The 19,055-nt window shown below is 58.1% G+C and overlaps 2 protein-coding genes across 5 annotated transcripts; both read left to right on the top strand.

The window, feature by feature from the left end:
• Positions 1 to 4,327: 4,327 nt before the first annotated feature.
• On the top strand, positions 4,328 to 13,537 carry FKBP1A (FKBP prolyl isomerase 1A). 4 transcript variants are annotated; one of them, XM_042884749.1, is made up of 5 exons: positions 4,328 to 4,447; positions 5,787 to 5,858; positions 11,196 to 11,308; positions 11,933 to 12,085; positions 12,522 to 13,537. In XM_042884749.1, exons 1-4 carry the CDS (start codon positions 4,387 to 4,389, stop codon positions 12,059 to 12,061), a joined length of 375 nt encoding a protein of 124 aa, XP_042740683.1. In that variant the 5' UTR covers positions 4,328 to 4,386; the 3' UTR covers positions 12,062 to 12,085; positions 12,522 to 13,537. The 4 variants fall into 4 exon arrangements, with proteins under 4 accessions (XP_042740683.1, XP_042740685.1, XP_042740684.1 ...); XM_042884751.1 differs by having other exon boundaries at positions 4,329 to 4,447; positions 5,811 to 5,858; XM_042884750.1 differs by having other exon boundaries at positions 4,341 to 4,447; positions 5,774 to 5,858.
• Positions 13,538 to 16,016: 2,479 nt separating this feature from the next.
• On the top strand, positions 16,017 to 18,738 carry SDCBP2 (syndecan binding protein 2). Its single transcript, XM_042884748.1, has 8 exons — positions 16,017 to 16,475; positions 16,580 to 16,673; positions 16,833 to 16,945; positions 17,065 to 17,226; positions 17,382 to 17,557; positions 17,632 to 17,803; positions 18,017 to 18,108; positions 18,211 to 18,738. The coding sequence occupies exons 1-8, from the start codon at positions 16,422 to 16,424 to the stop codon at positions 18,263 to 18,265; spliced, it is 918 nt and encodes a 305-aa protein (XP_042740682.1). The 5' UTR covers positions 16,017 to 16,421; the 3' UTR covers positions 18,266 to 18,738.
• Positions 18,739 to 19,055: the final 317 nt, after the last annotated feature.

Genomic DNA, 19,055 nt, shown 5'->3' with positions numbered 1-19,055 from the left:
CCAGCCTGGCTGTTCACACTGGTGCTCGTACCTCAAACGCATGGCACCGTCTGGGTGAGCTCCAGAACCATGGAGATGCCGCAGTGAGGAACGGTGGGCATGGAAGGGTTGGGCTGGGGTTGGACCTGGGGCTCTGAGAGGCCTTTTCCAACCTCAGTGGATTCCATAGGTTCTTATTTATTCAGGTACATTTCATTATTCTTCATGACATTACCTTCTGGCTGGCTTACAGAGGCAACAGCCCTTGTCCTGCCCCATGGTGCCGCAGCAGCTCTGCAGCCCCCAGAGGAGCAGCTGTGCTGGGGGCTGAGAGCTGCCGAGGTGTGGGGAGGAGCACAAAGCACTTGTCAGTGCAACACATCGAACTGCTGCCATCCGCTTCTCTGCCAAAGAATTCCCATCTGCAGGCTTTGGATTTTATTTCAGAGGGGCAGCCTTCCTGTGTCGGCCATGGTGCCTGGCAGGAAGCTGATGGCTTGCACTGGAGCTGCTTGAAGCGTGCATTCCTGGGCCTTGGGCTGCTTTCGGAGATAAGGCCTCGTGTTTCTGCAGCAGGGAACGGGGTTCTCAGGAAAGGAACTTTCCTTTGTGGTGATTTCCAACATGCTGGTGTTTCTTAGGCTGCAGAGCTTTTTGCTAAGAGCAGAATAACGGGGATAAACAGAGCACTGCTGCGTTCTCTTCCTACCTATTTCTAAGCAACTGTTAGCAAAAGATCAGCGTAGAGACAGAAGAGACATCTTCCATTGCTCCTCAGCGTGCTGCTTTGGTTAGATTTTGTGCAGAGTTCTTAGAAAGCTCGTTGCCAGCCTGCTTAGCAGCCGGGGAGATCGGTGCCGTTGGCTGAAAGCTGTCCCCCTGGCACCAGGCTGAGCTCACACAGGGCAGGATGCGCGCTCCCCTGCTGCAGCAGCCGTCGGGACATCCTGTCTAGACCTCACGGGGAATGCTGCCTTGTACAAGGCACTGAGCGATGCAAAAAGGAGGAGGTGAGCAGAGCACAAATTCCTACACTGGAGAGAATCGTGCTCTGAAACGGCTATGGAGCAATAAACGCAGATGCTTTGGGAAGTGGCTGTTGGTCATCTGCTGGCTTTCGAGTTCATACGCAGAAAATGCAGCTATTTGCACCCGGAGAGTGAATGAGTGCCAAAGAGCCAGAGGGCCGAGTGCAGTTTCCAAAGGTGTCTGGTCTCTGCCCGAATGCAGCACAGCATGCTGAGTGGGTACAAAATGACCCAGAAAAAAATTGAAACCCAAGGTTTTATGTTTCCTTCCCCTTTCCTCTTGGGTGCAGAGGGATGCATTTTGCTTTTTTACAGAGATGTGTGCTTAGATACACCGGTAGGAGACAGGGATTTGGCTTCCACTGCGCTGGCTGTGGTCCAGCATGAGCAATATTTGTGATCAGAGATGTCAGTAAAATCACAGTGAAAAGAGATGCTGCTGACTCAGTTGTGCTGCGGCTCCTGAACCGCGCTCTGACTCAGCCTGTGAAATTCAGGATTTTTTCATTAACCCCCAGTGGCCGAGGGGAGGCTGAGCAGGAGATGACGCACTTTGAACAGCGCTGGGATGCAGCTTACAGGTGTGGGTGTGGGGCAGCAGAGGTTGAATGCTCCCGGGTACCCTGGGGGGGTGCACTGCTCTGACGTGCAGTGATGGAACCAACCTAAGGGCCCTTAATTGTGGAGAGATCGATGAGACCACGTGTGTCCCCTCAGCGCCACCCCATCGCCGTGTGTTTCCTCCAGCTGCTTTCTGCCTTTGCTTGCTGGGAGCTGCGTGGTGGGAGCATTGCTGCCTTGGGAACTGCTCCCACGCAGCGGCCGGGCTCCCGCTGCTCCTAATGGAGGAGCAATTTGTGGCTGTGCTGTGGAGACTGCTGGGCTCCATGGGCTGGGAAAGGGCTGTGGAAAGGGGCTCAGAATGGCAAATTCCTTGTGACTGGGCTAAAACACACTGCGTGGGGGCTGCACTGCCATGGGAGATCTCACAAACTGAAAGAGGTTTGTAGTTACAGATCTTACTTAATAGAGAAAGGAAAATGCATCCCACACCTCCTGCTCTGTGACAGTGTCCTGGGCGTGGGCAGCACCATGCCTTGCACTCATTAAGGAGAGGGCAAAGCTGGGAACAGGGGTTCCACAGTCCAGGTAAGAAGCCAGAGCAGAGCTCCTGTTCTTCCTGCAACCCTTGGGGATGAGTGGCAGCTACACACAGCAGAACCCCCACCTCATCCTGCTCCCTGGTGGCTCCAGCTGCCCTCCATGCCCACATTTGGCTCTGCATGCTAGCGGCTGTTGAAGTGGTTTGGAGCCTGGGCAAACACTTCCTGCTCCATACCCTGAAGATCTCAATGCGACAGCAGCCCGGAGTCAGGGATGAAGCACTGGATGTTGTCCTGATGTTTGCAGAGCACTGCATTTCTCCATGCAGCTGCAGAAAGCCCACAAGCTGTCGTCCTGCACCACTGCGTGCACCCTGGCTTCCAACCTCACTGCACCTTCCCTTGTCAAACCTCACCCTGATCAGTGCTTGGGGCAAGGAACAGCCCATGTGCCACCAGGCACAGCCGTGCTTCCAGGTGGATGCACAGGCGCAGTGCTGCAGAGGACAGCTGTCTGCAGCAGGGCAGAATCAACATCCCAGGGTGCTGCATCCTCACGGGAACGCGTTCTCCACGTGCACGCTCAGCCCAGCACCCACACAGCACTCAGCAGGACTGTGGGGGTGTGCAGTGTGTGACTCAGGCTCAGAACGCTCTGTCACAGCGCGGCTCTGCCTTGCGCTGCTGTTGCCGACTTTCCAGCAGAGTGCTGCTCTACCTGCTGCGAGCATCGAGGGAACAAAAGCTGCCACCAAACCGAGAGAAATGCTTTTGTAATTTTAGAAATGGAACTGCTGTGCAAACAATACTCCAAAGTGCTCCACAGCAGTGGTGCGAGGTTAATGCTGCAGGATGGGGACGGCGCGCTGCGGTGCAGGGATCTGGCTCTGGCCGTGGGCAGGGCAGGAAGAAGCAGGGCACATCAGCACTGCTCCCTGTGTGTGCAGGAAGGATCTGGGCCCCTGCCTGGAGGTCGCTGGGTGCTTGCCAGACGCTTGAGGCTTGGTACAGTGTTTGCTAAAGCCAACCACGGCCAAGTAAAATAGAGGTTTTGCCATCGGTCCTTTTGCCGTGCGCTGAAATGTTCCTTGTGCTTTCCCTGCTGATCCATAGAGATGCCTTGGATGCTGGTATTGCCGTTTCTGCTTGGGCTGCCACTGTCACAGCTACATGAAGCCAGGTGCAGCTTGTAAATTTTAAGACCGAAGAATGTGAAGCAGGAGAGTGGGGCTTAATAGAAGATGGAAGGATGATGCAAAGTTGGGAAGAGTGTTTGACCCAGCAGAAGGCTGTGCTGCCATTCAGCGAGAGCTGGGTAGGCTGAGAGCTGGGCAGAGAGGAACCTGATGAGGTTCAACAAGAGCAAGTGCAGGGTCTTGCAGCTGGGGAGGAACAACCACGTACATCAGAACAGGTTGAGGGCTGAGCTGCTGGAAAGGAGCTCTGTGGAGGGGGACCCAGGTGTCCCAGTGGCCAGCAGGCGGCTGTGTGCCAGCAGTGTGCCCAGACCAGGTCAGGGGGTGAAGCAGGTGAGTTCTCCAGGACGGACATGGATTTGCTGTGCTGTCAGGATGTGCTGGTGTCAGGGAAAGCTGTTGTTTCCTGTTGTTTCCTGTTTCCACATCCTACACTGGGAGCTGTGTGCTGCACTGCTGCCTTCCTGCAGGTCCCAGCAGCTCTGGGCAAAGGAGCCATGCTTCCTTCTGCAGTGCAGCAGAGCAGTGCCCCTTTGGATTCACAGCAATGCTCTAACATGTGGGCAAGTGTGCACAAAGAACACAAGGGTTACTTTTCAGAGAAACCCACATTTTTAGGGAAAATGCTACCTAGATAGCAGGTCTCTCTGCGCTTAGAGTGCCTTTTCCTGGGGAAAGGGTTAGAATTTCTTGGAACATGAGCGATGTTCAAGCCTGGGGTGTAAAGCTCTTGCAGCACAATGTGGGAGGCAGCTGTGGGCTCTCATTTATCCCTGCTTGTGCCAGGATGGAAGGTTTGGGCAAAATATTGAGAATAGCTCACCTGCTCCCTAACCCCATCCCACAGCTCCATCTCTCCCAGCAGGATCTCAGCACCCCCACGTCTCTCCTGGCAACAGCAAGGAGGGGAGAGGAGGGACTGACCATTGCTGCCGGCAGCACCGCTGTGCTCAGCCTTGCTGGAGCTGGTTATTTTTAGGGCCGGAGCTGTGCATGACCGTTGGTTGACCTTGCAGCTCTCCAGCTTGGTGCACACTGGCAGGATCTGAGCAAATCACTCCCCGGCTGTGTGCTGAATTAATGCAAACTTTGCGCCTTGCACTGCAACACCACAATGGATGGGAGAGGAGGCTCAGGGAAGGTTTGCTCTTTATAACTACTTATTGCTCTTTTTAACTACTAAAGGGAGGTTGTAGTGAGCTGGAGGTCGGCCTCTTGCGTAACTAGTGATAGAACTAGAGGGAACTGCTTCAAGCTGCACCAGGGGAGATTTAGGCTGGATGTTAGGAAGTACTATTTTTCTGTAAGAGTGGTCAGGCACTGGAATGGGATGTGGTGGAGTCACCGACCCTGGAGGTGTTCAAGGAACGGTTGGATTTTGTGTTGAGGGACGTGGTTTAGTGAGTACCATCGGTGACAGATGTATGGTTGAACTGGATGATCTCAAAGGTCTTTCCAAACTTCGGTGATTCTGTGATTCTGTGAGAGATCACATTGGAGATGCACTGGATACCTGCAGGATGGCTGCAGATCCTGAAGGAAACAATCTGCAGATTGTTTTCTGAAGGAGGGGCTCCCCGTGCAGCCCATGGCTGGGTCTGATGGGCGGCTTGGAACCCAGCAATGCTGGGGTTGGACACAACGATCCCTATGGGCCCCTTCCGCCTCGGGCTGCCCTATGATTCCATGCTGCCTTTAAGCCCCGTGTCCTCACCCTTCATTTCCTCCCACCTCAATCTCAGGCCTCGTGCACTTCCCCTACTGGTGGGGCGCCTGAGGAACCTCACAGACCACACAGAGCACTGCAGATTAATGCAAGAAATAATGATATGGCTTAAAGCAGGAAAACAAAACCCCACAGCTTGGTGCTCCAGCATAAAGGATACAGGCAAGGAGCAGAAGCAGTTCAGATTTGCTCTTCAGTGTCTCCTCGTGTCCCATTTTAATGCTGAAAACCCGAGGGTTTATTTGCCTTGGGGTTCCTCCGCTCCCTCGTGGGTGCTCACGAGGTATCAACCGTGGGCCCACAGCGCGACGGAGCTCGGAAAGGGGCGCCGAGATGCCGCACGGCGGCCTTCAGCCGCTGAGGGAGTGAGGGCGGGCGGGCACCGCGCGTGGCGCTTCACGGCCCTGCGGTTTCCACGGCAACAGCGCGGTGCCAAGATGGCGGCGGGGCGGGAAGTGTGCGTGTGGGGGGGGGGAGCGGGCAAGATGGCGGCGGTGGGCGGGGCGGGGCGGAGCGCGGCGGGCGGGCTCGATGGCGGCGGAGGCTGCGCACACGTGGCCCCTCCTCCCTCCCTCCCTCGGGCTGCGGGCGCTGCGGGCGCGCACGGACCGGCACCGGCGGCGGCACCGGCGACATGGGCGTGCACGTGGAGACCATCGCCCCTGGGGATGGTGAGCCGCGCCCCGCGCTCCTTCTGTCTTTATTCCCCCCCCTTCCTTTTCTTTCTCTCTCTCTCTCCGGTGCCGCTCCGCTGACGGTGCGAGTCTCCTTCCCGCAGGGCGGACGTTCCCCAAGCGCGGCCAGACGTGCGTGGTGCATTACACGGGTGAGTGCGGGGCTGTGCGGGCGGGGCCGGGCCGGGCCGGGCCGGTACCGGGAGGCGGGGCGGGATCTGCCCCGACGCCGCCGTGCGGCCTGCGGGAGCGCGGGCCGGGGATGGAGGGCCGGGCCTCGGCTGCCCCCGAGGCGCGAGCGGGGGTCGGCGCGGGGCCGGGGGTCGGGGTGGGGTCGGTGCCTCCCCGGGTTGGGGTGGGGGTCCCCGAGGTCGGCCCGGGGTGGTGGGCCGAGCCCTCCCCGCGTCCGACCCTCGGTGCGCGGCGACGGGCTGAGATTAGCCCCGCTGGGACTTTCCTACGGCCCCACCGGGGAGGGGGCGGTAGGGAAGCGGCCCGTCCCCGTGCCCCCGTTCGGTGGCTGCCGCTGAGGCTGACGGCGCGGTGCCGCGGGGTTCCCCACCCAGCAGCCCTCCTCCGACGTGCTCCGAGCCGCCCGGGTTCGCACGCAGCCAGGTGGGTGACGTTCCGCACGTTGTGTGCTCGGAGCTCCGCGATGTGAGCTGACACGGCCGCACACACGCACACCCATCAGCCGCCCCTGCTGCTCGCTGCAGCCCTCCAGGATGCAGCGGCTGACCCGCCTGTCCCCGCCACCGGCCGGCTCCTGCTCTCCCAGCAGCACAGGGTGAGGTGCCGGTCTGCTCAGGAGCCCCCAAAGCCCCGCTCCCGCAGCGCTGTCTGAGCTCTCCCTCCAACCCATCTGCTTCTCCTCCCCCCGCCCCCTCTTCCCTTCCCCATCCCTTTTAATTCCCTGCTCCGGAGGAGAGGAAGCGGCTCGCTCTCTCCTGGCCACCTCCTCTGCCGGCAACCCGTTTCCTCTGCCGGGGGAAGAACAAAGGGACGCTGGCAGGCAGTCAAGTGGCTCTTGGTGGGCCAACCCTGCTGCTGCCAGCCCTGCTCCCACCCCAGCAAAAGGGCACGGCTGCTCCTTGCCTCATTGCAGCTGCTGGGGGGGGGGGGGGTCGCTGGGGCTGATTTCCAGCCCCCCGCTTTGCTTTTGGGGTGGGAGGGTGAAGGGCAGTGCAGGGACCTGCCTCTTGCCGGACCCTTCCCGGCAGCAGTGAGCGACAAGCTGGCCTTGGGAGTGGTTCTCTGATTTATTTTGGTATTGTTTGTTGTTGTTATTGTCTCCTTTTGGCCTTTAGCCCCCTCTCCCCCCGCCTCCCATCAGACAGCTCCCTGATCTGTTCTGTTGGCAAGCAGCTGAAGTCAAAGCCCCCGGTTTACACCTAATGCCCATAGGCCCTGATCCCCTGCTTTTAGCTGTGAGCAGAGAGGGGAATTTTGCTCCCTCAAAAAAAAAAAAATACAAGAAACCATTACTTTCCCCTGGCCCTGAGGCTTGTTCATTGAATACATACTGCAGTGACAGCAGTAACAGTGCGGTGCATTCAGTGCTGGGCTCAGGGGCTCCATCATGAGCCCCGTGTGCCATCCAGCCCCGTGGCTGCAGTTTGCTCTGTGCAGAAACCCAGTGCTGGAGAAACCCAGCCCCAGTTTGGGAGCACTGAGCACAGTGAGCTCTAATGGGTGAGCTATAGATTTGCAGTCACTTGATCAAAATCCATTTTGCACCTCTTGCCCGAAGAATCCTTTCCTCCCTACGTGCTCCATGTCTGCTTGTTTAGTTAGAACAGGCATAGAGCAGGTGCTGGATGTGCGTCCCCTTGCCCCACAGCCCACATGTCCTACCCATGTGCAGCTTTTCTGCCCCACTGCAGCACTGCCCAGCACCAGCTAGAGCAGCCGTGTCACCCCAGCACTGTAAAGGATGGACAGATGGATGCATGGGCAGGCAGCCCTGGTGTGGGAGCACAAGAGGGCAGTGCTTAGAGAAGAAGGTGGAGAGCATAGCATCCTCCAGGCTGCTGCTTGGGAGGCATCAGTCGCTCATGCTGGGATTTTCCCAGTGGCAGCAGAGACACACAGGGGGGATTTGGGTCCATCCTTTCATTTTCCTTTGCTCCCAGGTCAGACAGGGAAAAAATCCTCAGCAGTGCTTTGGGTGTGTCGGTGCTCCCAGTGGGAGCTGAGCCCCCAGGGGAATGGAAGAGCACTGCTGGAGAGCTGGCGCAGCGGGGCGTTGGGAAAAGGCTTTGATGTGAGGTCTGATGGAAAAGGTTCTTAAGGAAACTAAATCAAGGGTAAATTCCTCTTATGTATTCAGGACTGCTCAGAGCAATGGGAGGATGGCTTCGAAGTGCAGAAGTGCATTGATTGTGGGTAGCAGCCCCGATGCTTCGTGCGTCAGGCTCCTTGGGGCCATGTAGCCAATTTGGAGCAGGGGTTTGTTCTTGTTCACCCTGCAGCACAGCTGGAACTGAGACCGCATCCTTCCCAGTGGTGAGAGCAGTGGGTGCGTGGGCTGTGGAGAACCACCTGGCCATGCAGCATTGCTCCTTGGGTGACCAGTGGCCATGCTGGGGGGCACCAGGACTGGAGCAGGTCTGATGTGACAAAGTGCAAGGAGAGATGCTGGAGAACTCTGACTTCCTTTGGCAGGAGAAGTGCAGTGACAGGCAGGACTCTTCCCCCAGCGCCTGCACATCGCTGTGCAGCTGAGCACAGCCTCAGCCATGGCTCAGCACAGCACGGGCTCTTCCTGCTGCCTGTGCAGCACCTAGCATTGCTCTCTAAGATGCTGCCACACTCGTATGACAGCAGCCTGCGGTTGCAAGATGTTTCCTCTCCTACCGGCTGTGCAACTGCTGAGCAGTTGGGTGAGAGCTCGGTGCCAGCTCCCCTAGCACCCAACGCTGTGCTGTGCGTGCAGCTGTGTCCTGTGGGACACTTGGCTCAGCAGAACCCTCAGTGGGAAGGGTTTCCAATGCCATCCCTTCCTTCAGCTGCAGAAGAGGGGTCCGCCTGCTCTGTCCCTGCATCTCAAGGGCTTGCATCTGAGGATGGATGGAGGGAGATTGGCTGCAGGGCTGCCTCTGTGTGTCTGCTTTCCGCTGTCTCTGCCCAGCAAGGGATCGCAGCCAAGTCATGCATTGCAGCCGGCGTCTCCCAGCCACTGCCTGCCAAGTGTGGCAGAGACCTGGCATAGCCCTGCTGCCAGCCCCAAATGGAGCCAGGGATGCTCTCTGGAGCCCCTCATCTCCTGTATCGTGCTGTGGTGGAATGGCAGCGTCCTGTCCTGGCAAGGCCCTGCATTCCCCTCACTTTGATTATTCCAAGTCACTCTGGTGTCTGTATTTCTGAGTGCCAGGAGCTGCTGCAGTGGGGTGGCTGTGCTGCAGGGTCTCCCAGCTCCACGATGCCCTGCACGGAGCTCAGACAAGCTGGGATGTGCCCTGGGCTGGCAGCTGCTCCTTGCCTTCGGCTGTTTGCAGCGTCTGGGGCTCTGCCTCTAGCCAGAGGATGCTTTGCCTTACTAATAGATTTAAGATCTTGTTATCTCCTCGCTTAGGGATGATAGGGAGGAGGAAATGGTTGCTCTTCCTTGTCCAAGGCTGGAGAAGTCTCCTGGGAGCCTTTCTGGCAGAGGAAGTTGCAGAGATGAAGATGCCATCTCAAAAGCCTCGGAGCTCTTTGTTTCACTGTTGGCATGGCTGAGCGGCACAGCATCCTGTGGCTGTGTGCTGTGCATGGGGCAAGCTCTGTGTGCTGGAGTGCAGAAGGGATTTGGGGAGGGGGTGGCCTCTGGTTTCCCCATGCAGTGTGGTAGCAGCAGCACGCCACAGTTTGTTTTCATCAAAGTGAAATCGCAGAAACTGTGGCCACAGCCTCTGCCCTTGGTGAGGCAGATCTCTGCTGCGCTGTCCTGGCTTGTTGCAGCCCAGCTTGGGAGCAGCTTGTGGTGCTGCCTGCACCCACTGTCCTTCCCTTGCCCACATCCTTGCTGCTGCTGTCCCAGTGCCAGGCAGGGCTGGGAGCAGGCTCAGCACCAAGAGGTTTACCCTGGAAGGAGGAAACAAGAAAACCCCAGATTTGCTGTTCCAAAGTCCAGGGCTGCAGGGTGAGTGGCTGAGCTGGTGCTGATGCTCGGTGTCGGGGGCCCTGCAGGGGAGATTTTTGCTTTCTGTGAGATTAAATGCTTCATTCTGCTCCCCAGAAGAAATGGGACAGTGGCCCCATTCTGTGAGCAAGCAAGCCTGGGTGCCCTGTGTTACTGCTGGCAGCACTGCTGTGCTTTGTGGTGTGATTTGAGTGTTCCATGGTGTATGGCTGAGCCCATGGGGTGATGGTGACTGCATGGGCACTGCTCAGTGCCCTCGGTACTTGTTGCTCTTGTGGAGATCCTGTGTGTTTCCCACACCCTCCATTCATCATCTCACCACGCCTGCTGCTGTCCATGCACCTTGCTCACCGCAGCACGAGCCTGGACAGCATGTCCCATGCTGTGTGTATTCCCTCGCCCCTGGGCACTGACACTGCACCCTGCTTAGGGAAAACCACTGCTGCCCGTGCGCTGCTGGACAGGGCAACGAGTTTGTTTTTCACAAAGAGAATTTTCCAACCAGAAAAACAAGTTCTTGGGCTTTTGGGGGAAGTGGAGAAGAGAGAACCGTTGGCAGCAGTTGCTCTGAAATTATAAACCCTCCAGTGCTGTTCATTAACCATGGCCAGTCTGCTGCCTGTGCCCGTCGTCAGGCTCTGTGCATCGGGTGGGCAAATCCCCAGGTACGGCGCGGCTCCCAGCGGGGCTGTGCTCCCAGCAACGTTGCTGCTCCTATAAGGCAGCTCCAGCAGTGAGATTCCCCAAGAAGGTCACGCAGGGAGCAAGGGAGGGACCACGGAGAAGGGAGGAAATTCCTCCTCGCTCGTGCTGGAGGGTTATATTTAGCCTTGTGGTTATTGGTGCTGCTGAGCCTGCACTGTGTGCTGTGGGATGAGGGCTGCCCTGGGCAGGTGTGATCCCTACTTGGCACTGTTGCTTTTGAGCACTGGCTCATGGCTGGGCATGGGCAGGCTGGCGGCCTAGGCTGCGTTCTGTGTGCTCGAGGACAGAAACCAGCCCTGGCTCACATGCTGCTGTGCAGAACGCCGGTGCTCTGGGACAGGCGAGGTGTCCCCTGGCTGCCCTCTGTCCTCGCCCGCAGGAGGGCTTCTCTCTGCATGAAGACAGCACAGAGTAGGGACGCGGTGATTCCTGCAGCTGGGAGGAGCAATGCTGCCCACTCGAGGGCTGCTCCTGCCCTGCTCTTTGCAGCAGGAGGTGCTGGTGGGGAAGCCCCCCGCTGTACAGGTGTTCTGCCAGGGCAGCTGGGAAATCCCACTGACTCAGGGCCATGTGAGCTTCTCACGGTGACCGTCACACCTGCTGGGTAACAACCTGTTCCCGTGACACGAGCCTCACTCCTCCCTCCCCTTTCTGTCCCCAGGTATGCTGGAGGATGGGAAGAAGTTTGATTCCTCCCGCGACAGGAACAAACCCTTCAAGTTCGTGATGGGCAAGCAGGAGGTGATCCGCGGCTGGGAGGAAGGAGTTGCTCAGGTGCCCGGCATCCCCCTCGTTCGTGGGGATCTGCGGTGTGGGCAGAAATCGCTGCGTGCAGCCCTTCAGTTTTCCACCCCCTCCATCATGGGAGGCGTGGGTGTGAATATCACCTTCTGCATTGCCACCTGCCAGATGGCAGGAACGGAGCAGGGCCGGGCCGAGGAACACCTACGGCACGCCGGTGACTCAGCACTGACATTTCTCTACTGAGTCACCTCTGAGCGAGCGCCGTGGGGGGCTCAGGTCCCCTGCTCCTGCTGGAGATGGCTGTGGGCACGAGGGGAGGGGGCTGGGGAGGGTGCGTGACTGCAGTGGGCTCTGTGCTGCTGGGAGCCGGCGCCCATGCTGCAGCACGGGGATGCTGCTGTCTGCAGGGGGCAGCCTGGCAGACCTAGGAATTGATTGTGAAGGTGAAGGATATCGCCAGCTCTGCTCCCTCTGCTGCATCCCTGCTCCTTTTCCAGCCTCTGCTGCCTGCCTTTCCCTGCTGATGTCCTTCCTATCTCTCGTCGGTCCCCTCTGCTTGTGCCCAGCATTGGGAAACAGCTCCGTGTTTCTCCCGCTGTCACTCACCCGCTGTTTGTGTGCATCTGACATCCTCATCTTCGTTCCTCCTCCCAGATGAGCGTTGGTCAGAGGGCGAAGATGACCATCTCCCCAGATTACGCCTATGGCTCCACTGGCCACCCAGGGATCATCCCACCAAATGCCACTCTAATCTTCGACGTGGAGCTCATGAAATTGGAATGACCCACCCCAACACCCTGTCCTCGGGTAAGGAGGGCGAGCTGCAGGGCGGCTGCCGTTGAAGTGTGGGGGAGGCTCAAGGTCCCGTAGTCTGCCTCAGGGAGATGGGATGGAGGTGTAAGGGGTGTGGAGAACGGGTTTCTGGCTGTGGGCTGGATTTGGAGGCTTGCGGATTTGGGAATCGCTGTGGGATAGAAGCAGAGCTTGCAGCATGCTCGTGCCACAGAGACAGCTCGATGCTGGCTGGATGTGCCTCAGTCCTTCCCACTGCTCGTACTGTATGGGTTCTGCAGTGGGCAGGATGGTGTCCCGCTCCCCACATCAGCACAATTTGACTTCTGCTTTGAGCAGACCGTGCAGTTGGCAATGGGGCCGTCCCTTTGTGACCACATTCCTTCCTGCACCGGTCCCTGTGGGCTGCAGTGGGTGGCTGTGTCACGGTGCCTCTCCTCTCCCCAAACAGGTTTGGCACATGGAGGAATCCAGAATCTCAGCTTCAAGACGAGTGCACATGACTTTGTACGGAGCTTTTCCTGATAGTCCACTACACTCATTGTATAACCTTACACCTTGATTGAATGCCTTTGGTCACTAAGCTTTGCGTCTGACTCTTCCTCCTTGTATCGTGTTTTTATGTCTTTTTAAACTATATGCCGTAAACCTCAACTCTTTTTGGGTCAAGTTCTTAATCTTATTTTTGTTCCAGGTGTAGACTGCATTCTGTCAGTAGCACGCAGACGGGCTGACCTTAGATAGGAGTCGTTTGAACAAAAGGAAACCTGCTAGTTAGTTACTTGTTTCGGATCTCTATGATGTTTTAAAACCAGAAATTGCTGCTGCTGCAAAAGCCATAGCAGAGTGAGGCTGTTGAGGCTGAATGGATGTGGAGAACAAAGTAGTGTTAGGATGTGTGTAGTTACCTGGAATTGGGGTGCTGGGGAAGCAGCGTTCCTCTCCCTGCGCTCTGGGGGAAGCGCAGCATCACAGGGCCGCGCTGGGATGGGGGGATGCTCAGCCCCTGTCCACCCCCACCTCCTCCCTTTGTTGTCTCACTTTTGGTTTTGTGGCGGTGGTTGGGCCGTCAGAGCCTCACCCACCCCCTGGAAATTCTGTCTCTTACGTTGAGCTTTCTTTGCTTTAAAACAAGAAAACAGCAGCAGACAAATTGGGAGGTGCTACAAGGGAGGTGGTGGAGCTGGGGGGGGGTGAGCTTGCAAGAAAACACCCCCATCCCTTCTGCCCACCCTGGGAAGGAAGCTTCAGACCCTGGCTGCCCCCGGGCTGAGCACAGCTGCCCGTTCTCCTGCCCCTGATGCTGGTCATCACCGCTTGGCTGCTCTCACGCCATGCATCGCTTCCCCCGCCGCTGCCCCCAGCGCTGCCTAGTGACGTGGTAAGAGAAATTCACTTCCTTCTCCACTGCATAAAGGTATCAAGTTTTATGATTGCAATAAAAACGCTTTTTGCTGGCTTTTCTCAGCCCTGTGTGTTGGAGGTTCTTCCCTGGGTGGGGAGGGCTGGCAGCACCGTCGGGCACGTAGGGGTGTGGGGCAGTGACCTGCCCGACCTGCTCTAATTGCCTTACCACAAACCCATTAAGCGCTGCCCTCGGCCTCCCCGTGGCTCAGCCTGCTGGGTCTCTCCTGCTCCGTGGGGGCTGGATCTCAATTTGTTTTGTCCCCTTTTGGAGGTTGGAAAGTGCACGTCCAGCAGGCTGTATGCACTGATTGGGTCTCATGGGACCCTAAAACTGTCCTACATCCATTTATTTTTGGTGCCTTCGTGATCTGGTGCTGATGCCTCTGTTCAGCAGTGCTCCTTTGCAGCCTTTCCTCCCCAGGGCTGGCCGTGGCTGCGCTGTGGTTTCTCACCTGGATGTCAGAGCTCATAGCTGTGACTTCTGGTCTTTCCTGCTGACGTTTGCAGGCCGGGTGCTGAGGGGATGTGTGTGGCTGGCAATGTGGGTGCTGCTCTTGCTGGCTGTGTTGGGGAGCCCGGTTTAGCACCCAGCTGTAGGGTGTGGGTTGAACAGTAGCATTAAAGGCTCAAGGTCCCCAGCTGTGCTGCTCAGATTCCCGTGCCAACACCTGGCTTCTTTGCAAACAGCCTTTGCATCATTGGCTGCAATCAATAATGTGTCTGCAGCAAATCCCCGTGCTGCAGCGGGTTCAAAGTTTGTGTTTAGAGAGAAGTGTTATGAGGCCTTTGAGAGTGAGCAGTGCAGTGGGCTGAGCTCCTTACACTGTGCTCCTGAAGCTGGGACCAGCAGCACCTGGTTTGGGAGCGTTGTATGTGTGCTGCTCTGGTGCTTCGGGCTGGAAGGAGCTGCAGTGAGGTGATCCCTGGGCTGGGGGTAGTGCTGTGGGCCTCCAGGCTCAGGTCAATGCTCCAGGACCCTCAGCTTGGCAACGTGAGGAGGAAGGCAGGGAGCTGCCCTGCCCTTTGCAGCGACTGCTCCTAGGCAGGATTTCCCCTTGAGCTTGGGTTTCTCTTCCTGCAATGCCTTCTGCTTTAATTATTAACCAGTGTCAGGCTGTGCCATGGCTTTGTGGCTGGAAATAAAGACTGGAGAGCAAAAAGACCAGGGGGACCTGGGGCTGCCACCTCCTGCCCTGGGGGGCAGATGACCCAGTGTCCCTTTCCTGTCTGTCTGTCTGCAGGGCTCTGCAGCAGCTTCTTTGAATGGTGGCATTGTGCTGCAAGTCATCACCGAGTGTTGGTGTATTTGTGTGCACACCCGTGTGCCTGAGCAGGGTCTGCAAGTGTGCTCATGGCTGCATGTGTGTGCAGTGTGTGTGTGCACGGCTGTAGGCCCTGTGTTTGCAGTGGGCAGCAAAGTCCCAGCGCTCTCTGTGTTCTCTGCACCTGGGCCCTCCCAACTCCATTTCCACAAGGCTAACACAGTCCTGCTGGCACAGGTGCCATCCTAGGGCAGACCTGGTGCTCACTCTCAGCTGTGCTTATCACGTGTCTGCTGCTCCCATTGCATTCCGGGGCAGTTGGGCACCGCAGGCTAAAAATAATGCTGGTAAAATAGATTGCTTCCTGCTGGCATGCAAAGCTGAGCCATGCCCTGCATCAGGGCTGGCCCTGTGCCACGGGCACCCACAGGCCCTGCGTGTGTGGGGACACGGGGTCCGATGGCATCACACAGGTTGGGATGCGTGGCTCAGTGCTGGCTCGACACCCTCCGCCTGCAGCCCTGACTCAGTTTTCCCACGGGGCCATCACGAATGGATGTGGGATGTGGCAACGTCAGCCCCACACAGAGAGGTGTCACAGGGGACAAACACCCAACACGGGGCTGAGGGCACCCGCTGCTCCCACCCTGTGCTGAGCAAAGGGCTGTGGTGGCTTCTGGTTGGGGGTTACGGTGACACTGAGCAGTGTGATGGTGGCACCTGGGGATTGTGTGGGTGGGAAGGGTGGAGGCCACCCCTGGAAATGCACGACCCCATCTCTGTGGCTCCTAGGATGCTTGGAGCCATGGAAAGCAGTCCCCATCTCCATGTGTGTCCCTATCCATGTCCCTGTCTCTATCAGTGACCCCATCCATGTCCCCATCCCTGCTGCTGTCTGTTCCTCCTTGGGACCGGCCCAGCTGCTTTGCCTTCACCTTCCTCCCCCATGCCCCACCTGGCACAGGGAGGTGGCAGTCAGCTGAGGCCCCTGGGCTCCTCCCCGGGGATGGGCACTGCTATAAAAGCACGGAACAGGTGAAGGGCAGCGCATAGGAGCTGGAAATCTGCAGGTGAGTCTGGAGGGACTTGGGCTGGGGGGTGAGACTGGGTTTGTGGGATCATCCCCCCCCCTCCACCTCAGGATGCTGCTACCAGGCAAGATCCTGCCTGGCTCCAGTGGTGCTTGGAGCAGAGGTTGGAGATGGGCGCTGATGTTTGGGTGATGTTTTTTGGGGCACAGAGGTGTGCAGGGCAGGGGGTGGAGGGAGCTGGTGGGGGGCTGAGAACAGCAAGAAGTAGTGATGGAGGGCTTTTGTCCACGGGGGTGTCGCCCATGGGGGCATCACCCGGCTGAGTTTGGGGAAACTAAAAGAGCCTCCGTGGGCTGCCTGGTGTAGCCAGCACATCACACCTGGAGCAGGGTGCTTGCTGGGATGCTCATGCTCATGCTCATGCCCCTCACGTGCCCCAGCTGCTGGGATGTGACAGAGGCAGTGGCCTCAGTGATGCAGTCCTGAGTCATGCCCCAGGCTGCAGGTGATGGCTGGGACACAGAGATAGAAGTAGAGCGAGCCCAGCTCTGTGGGTCCCTGAGGGGTGTTTGTGGCACTGCACCCAGCCCTAAAAAGCCCTGACCCTGTCCTCATCCCATCCCCATCCCATCCCCAGGCTCAGCACCAGCGATGGCAACGCTCTACCCCTCACTGGAGGACATGAAGGTCCACCAGGTCCTGCAGGTCAGTGTCTGTTCATCTGCACTATGGGGGTGATCAGACCCATTGGGTGCTCATGGTGAGCCCAGGACAGGGGCTGTGCCTCGAGCAAACCCCATCTCCCCCAGGCACAGGCAGCTGCTGGGATTGGCACCCCTGCCACCACGGTGCTCACTGAGAAGCCAAAGCTCCTGGAGAAGCCGAAGGTCACCTCTAGCACCGGTAATGTGGGGTGTGGTGCCAAGGGGCTGTTTGGGGTTGGGGTATGGGGGTGCCCATATGGTGGGGGCTCAGCTGAGGACCCCAGCAACTCGGTGTGTGGGTAGGGGATGAGGTGTGGGGTTTTCTTGGCTCATCCCATGGGTCTCTCCGTGTCCACAGTGCCCTCAGCACCACCCGCGCTGTACCCCAACCTGGCCGAGCTGGAGAATTACATGGGGCTGGCGCTCTCCAGCGAAGAGATCCAGAAAAGCCTCTTCCCAGATAACAGCACTGTAGGTTCAGGGCGGTGGGTCCCCTCCCGTAGCCGCATCCTGCCTGGGGAAGGGACGCAGCGTCCCTCGAGGGCTGATGTGTGTCCCCATGTCCCCGCTTATCCCCGGCCCCATTGCAGGCGCTGACTCCCATCGGGTCTCTGCCGGGACAGCTGGTTGCCCCACTGAGTGGGAACAATGCGGGGCTGCGGCGGGCGGAGATCAAACCAGGTGTGCGAGAGATCCACCTCTGCAAGGACGAGCGGGGCAAGACGGGGCTGCAGCTGAAATACATCGACAAGGTAGGGGTTGGGCTGGCGGGGGGCTGCGGTGCTCCGCTGCACAGCGTGGCAGGGCACGGAGCATCACTGCACGGCAGTGCATGGCACAAAGCTCAGCACTGCCACCTGGTCCTGGCGGCGGCCCTGCGCCATCGCTCCCCTCGCTGTGTCCACAGGGCATCTTTGTGCAGCTGGTGAAGGCCAACTCTCCGGCGGCGCTGGTGGGGCTGCGCTTTGGTGACCAGATCCTGCAAATCGATGGCAAGAACTGTGCAGGCTGGAGCAGCGACAAGGCGCAGCGGGCACTGAAGAAGGCATCCCCGGAGAAGATTGTCATGGTGGTGAGGGACAGGTGAGAGATGTCTGGTGGATGGGTGTGCAGTGCTGCTGTGTGCGGGGCTGGCGCTGACCCCACTGTCCCTACAGACCGTTCCAGCGCACTGTCACCATACACAAGGACAGCAACGGGCATGTGGGTGTCATGCTGAAGAAGGGGAAAATCGTGTCGCTGGTCAAGGACAGCTCTGCTGCCCGCAATGGGCTCCTGACACACCACTACATCTGCGAGGTCAATGGTCAGAACGTCATCGGCATGAAGGTATGGACACGGCTGTGTACCCACTGCTCTTCCCATGGCACAACTGCCTGGAGTGAGGGCACCCCTGCAGTTGGTACGGGGCTTTTGGGTGCAGATTGTAGACTTGGAGCCATGGGGCTGCTGCCCTGGGAGGTGTGGGGATTCCCACATTGCCCTGGATGTGAGGTGGGGATTTGTCATGGCATTTCATAATGTTTGCCCCTCCCTCCACAGGACAAACAGCTGATGGAGGTGCTGGCGGGCGCAGGGAATATCATCACTCTGACCATCATCCCTGCTGTCATCTATGAGCACATGGTGAAACGGTGAGATCTGTGCTCTCCCTATTCCCCATCTCCTATCACCCCCAGCCCCACAGTGCCCCCAGGGGACCCTGGGGCTCCCCCTGACCCCTTCCCCATATGCAGACTGTCATCGGGACAGATGAAGTCGTCCATGGACCACTCCATCCCCGACCTCTGATGCCATCCCTGCTGCTCTAACACCTGGGGGCAGACGCCAATGTGGGCACCCCCATGGCCAAGCCTGGAAGAGGGGAGGGAACTCAAAGGAAATGCTGGAGGTACCCCTTCAGCCCCCCCAAAAAGAACCCAGAGGAGCTACTGGCGCGACACCATCCCATGTCCCCCAGCTCTCAGCACACGGACCAGGGTTGGGGGATGTGCTCCTGCCCCCAGTGCCTCTCCTTGTCCCCCCGTGCCCTCCATATCCACCCCCAGGGCAGACGCCAAAGGCCGTCTCCAGCCAAGCAGACACAGACCCAGCGACGTTTATTACATCCACCGCAGTACAGGACAGCGGAAACGAGAGAAGAGAGGGGGGAGAGGTTTTACAGCTTTGTCAGGTTTTTTTTCTTTTTTTTCTTTTTTTTTTTTCCACTTCTGTATTTAAAAAATATATTATATAGATTTGTCTTTCAAATATAACGTTACATTTATTTCTTGGCTAAGCTTTGGATAGTCGGACAGACGCGTACACGGATCCACGAATACATTGCACGAGAGGTTATAGCCCAGGGCTGCTCGCTCCGACCGCTGCTCCCCAAACACTGCATGCAGTGCCAGCCCCCACCCCATGGATATGGGGGGCTGGGAGGGCACAGCGTCCTGTGGTGAGGGGGGGGGACACCGTTGCTTCAAGTCACAAGGAAGCTGCAGACATTCGCGGTGGGGGCCAGGACCCCTCGGTACACCCGGGGGCCGCCCCTGATGACCAATCTTTGCTGTCTTTGCTTTTCCAATAAAATAAATAA

This window comes from Lagopus leucura, unplaced genomic scaffold (genome assembly GCF_019238085.1).
Source record: "Lagopus leucura isolate 7727_CA_CO unplaced genomic scaffold, USGS_WTPT01 Super-Scaffold_100045, whole genome shotgun sequence".
NCBI classification, from domain to species: Eukaryota; Metazoa; Chordata; class Aves; order Galliformes; family Phasianidae; genus Lagopus; species Lagopus leucura.
The sequence above is the reverse complement of the archived record's forward strand: the minus strand, read 5'-3'. Positions and strand labels throughout refer to the sequence as shown.

Coding starts and splice junctions, on each gene's coding strand:
- SDCBP2 (XM_042884748.1), top strand. CDS start 16,422: ATGGCAACGCTCTACCCCTCACTGGAGGACATGAAGGTCCACCAGGTC. Junction 16,946..17,064: donor TCTTCCCAGATAACAGCACT/GTAGGTTCAGGG, acceptor GCCCCATTGCAG/GCGCTGACTCCCATCGGGTC. Junction 17,558..17,631: donor GTCATGGTGGTGAGGGACAG/GTGAGAGATGTC, acceptor CTGTCCCTACAG/ACCGTTCCAGCGCACTGTCA.
- FKBP1A (XM_042884749.1), top strand. CDS start 4,387: ATGCAAACTTTGCGCCTTGCACTGCAACACCACAATGGATGGGAGAGG. Junction 5,859..11,195: donor GTGCGTGGTGCATTACACGG/GTGAGTGCGGGG, acceptor TTCTGTCCCCAG/GTATGCTGGAGGATGGGAAG. Junction 11,309..11,932: donor GGGAGGAAGGAGTTGCTCAG/GTGCCCGGCATC, acceptor TCCTCCTCCCAG/ATGAGCGTTGGTCAGAGGGC.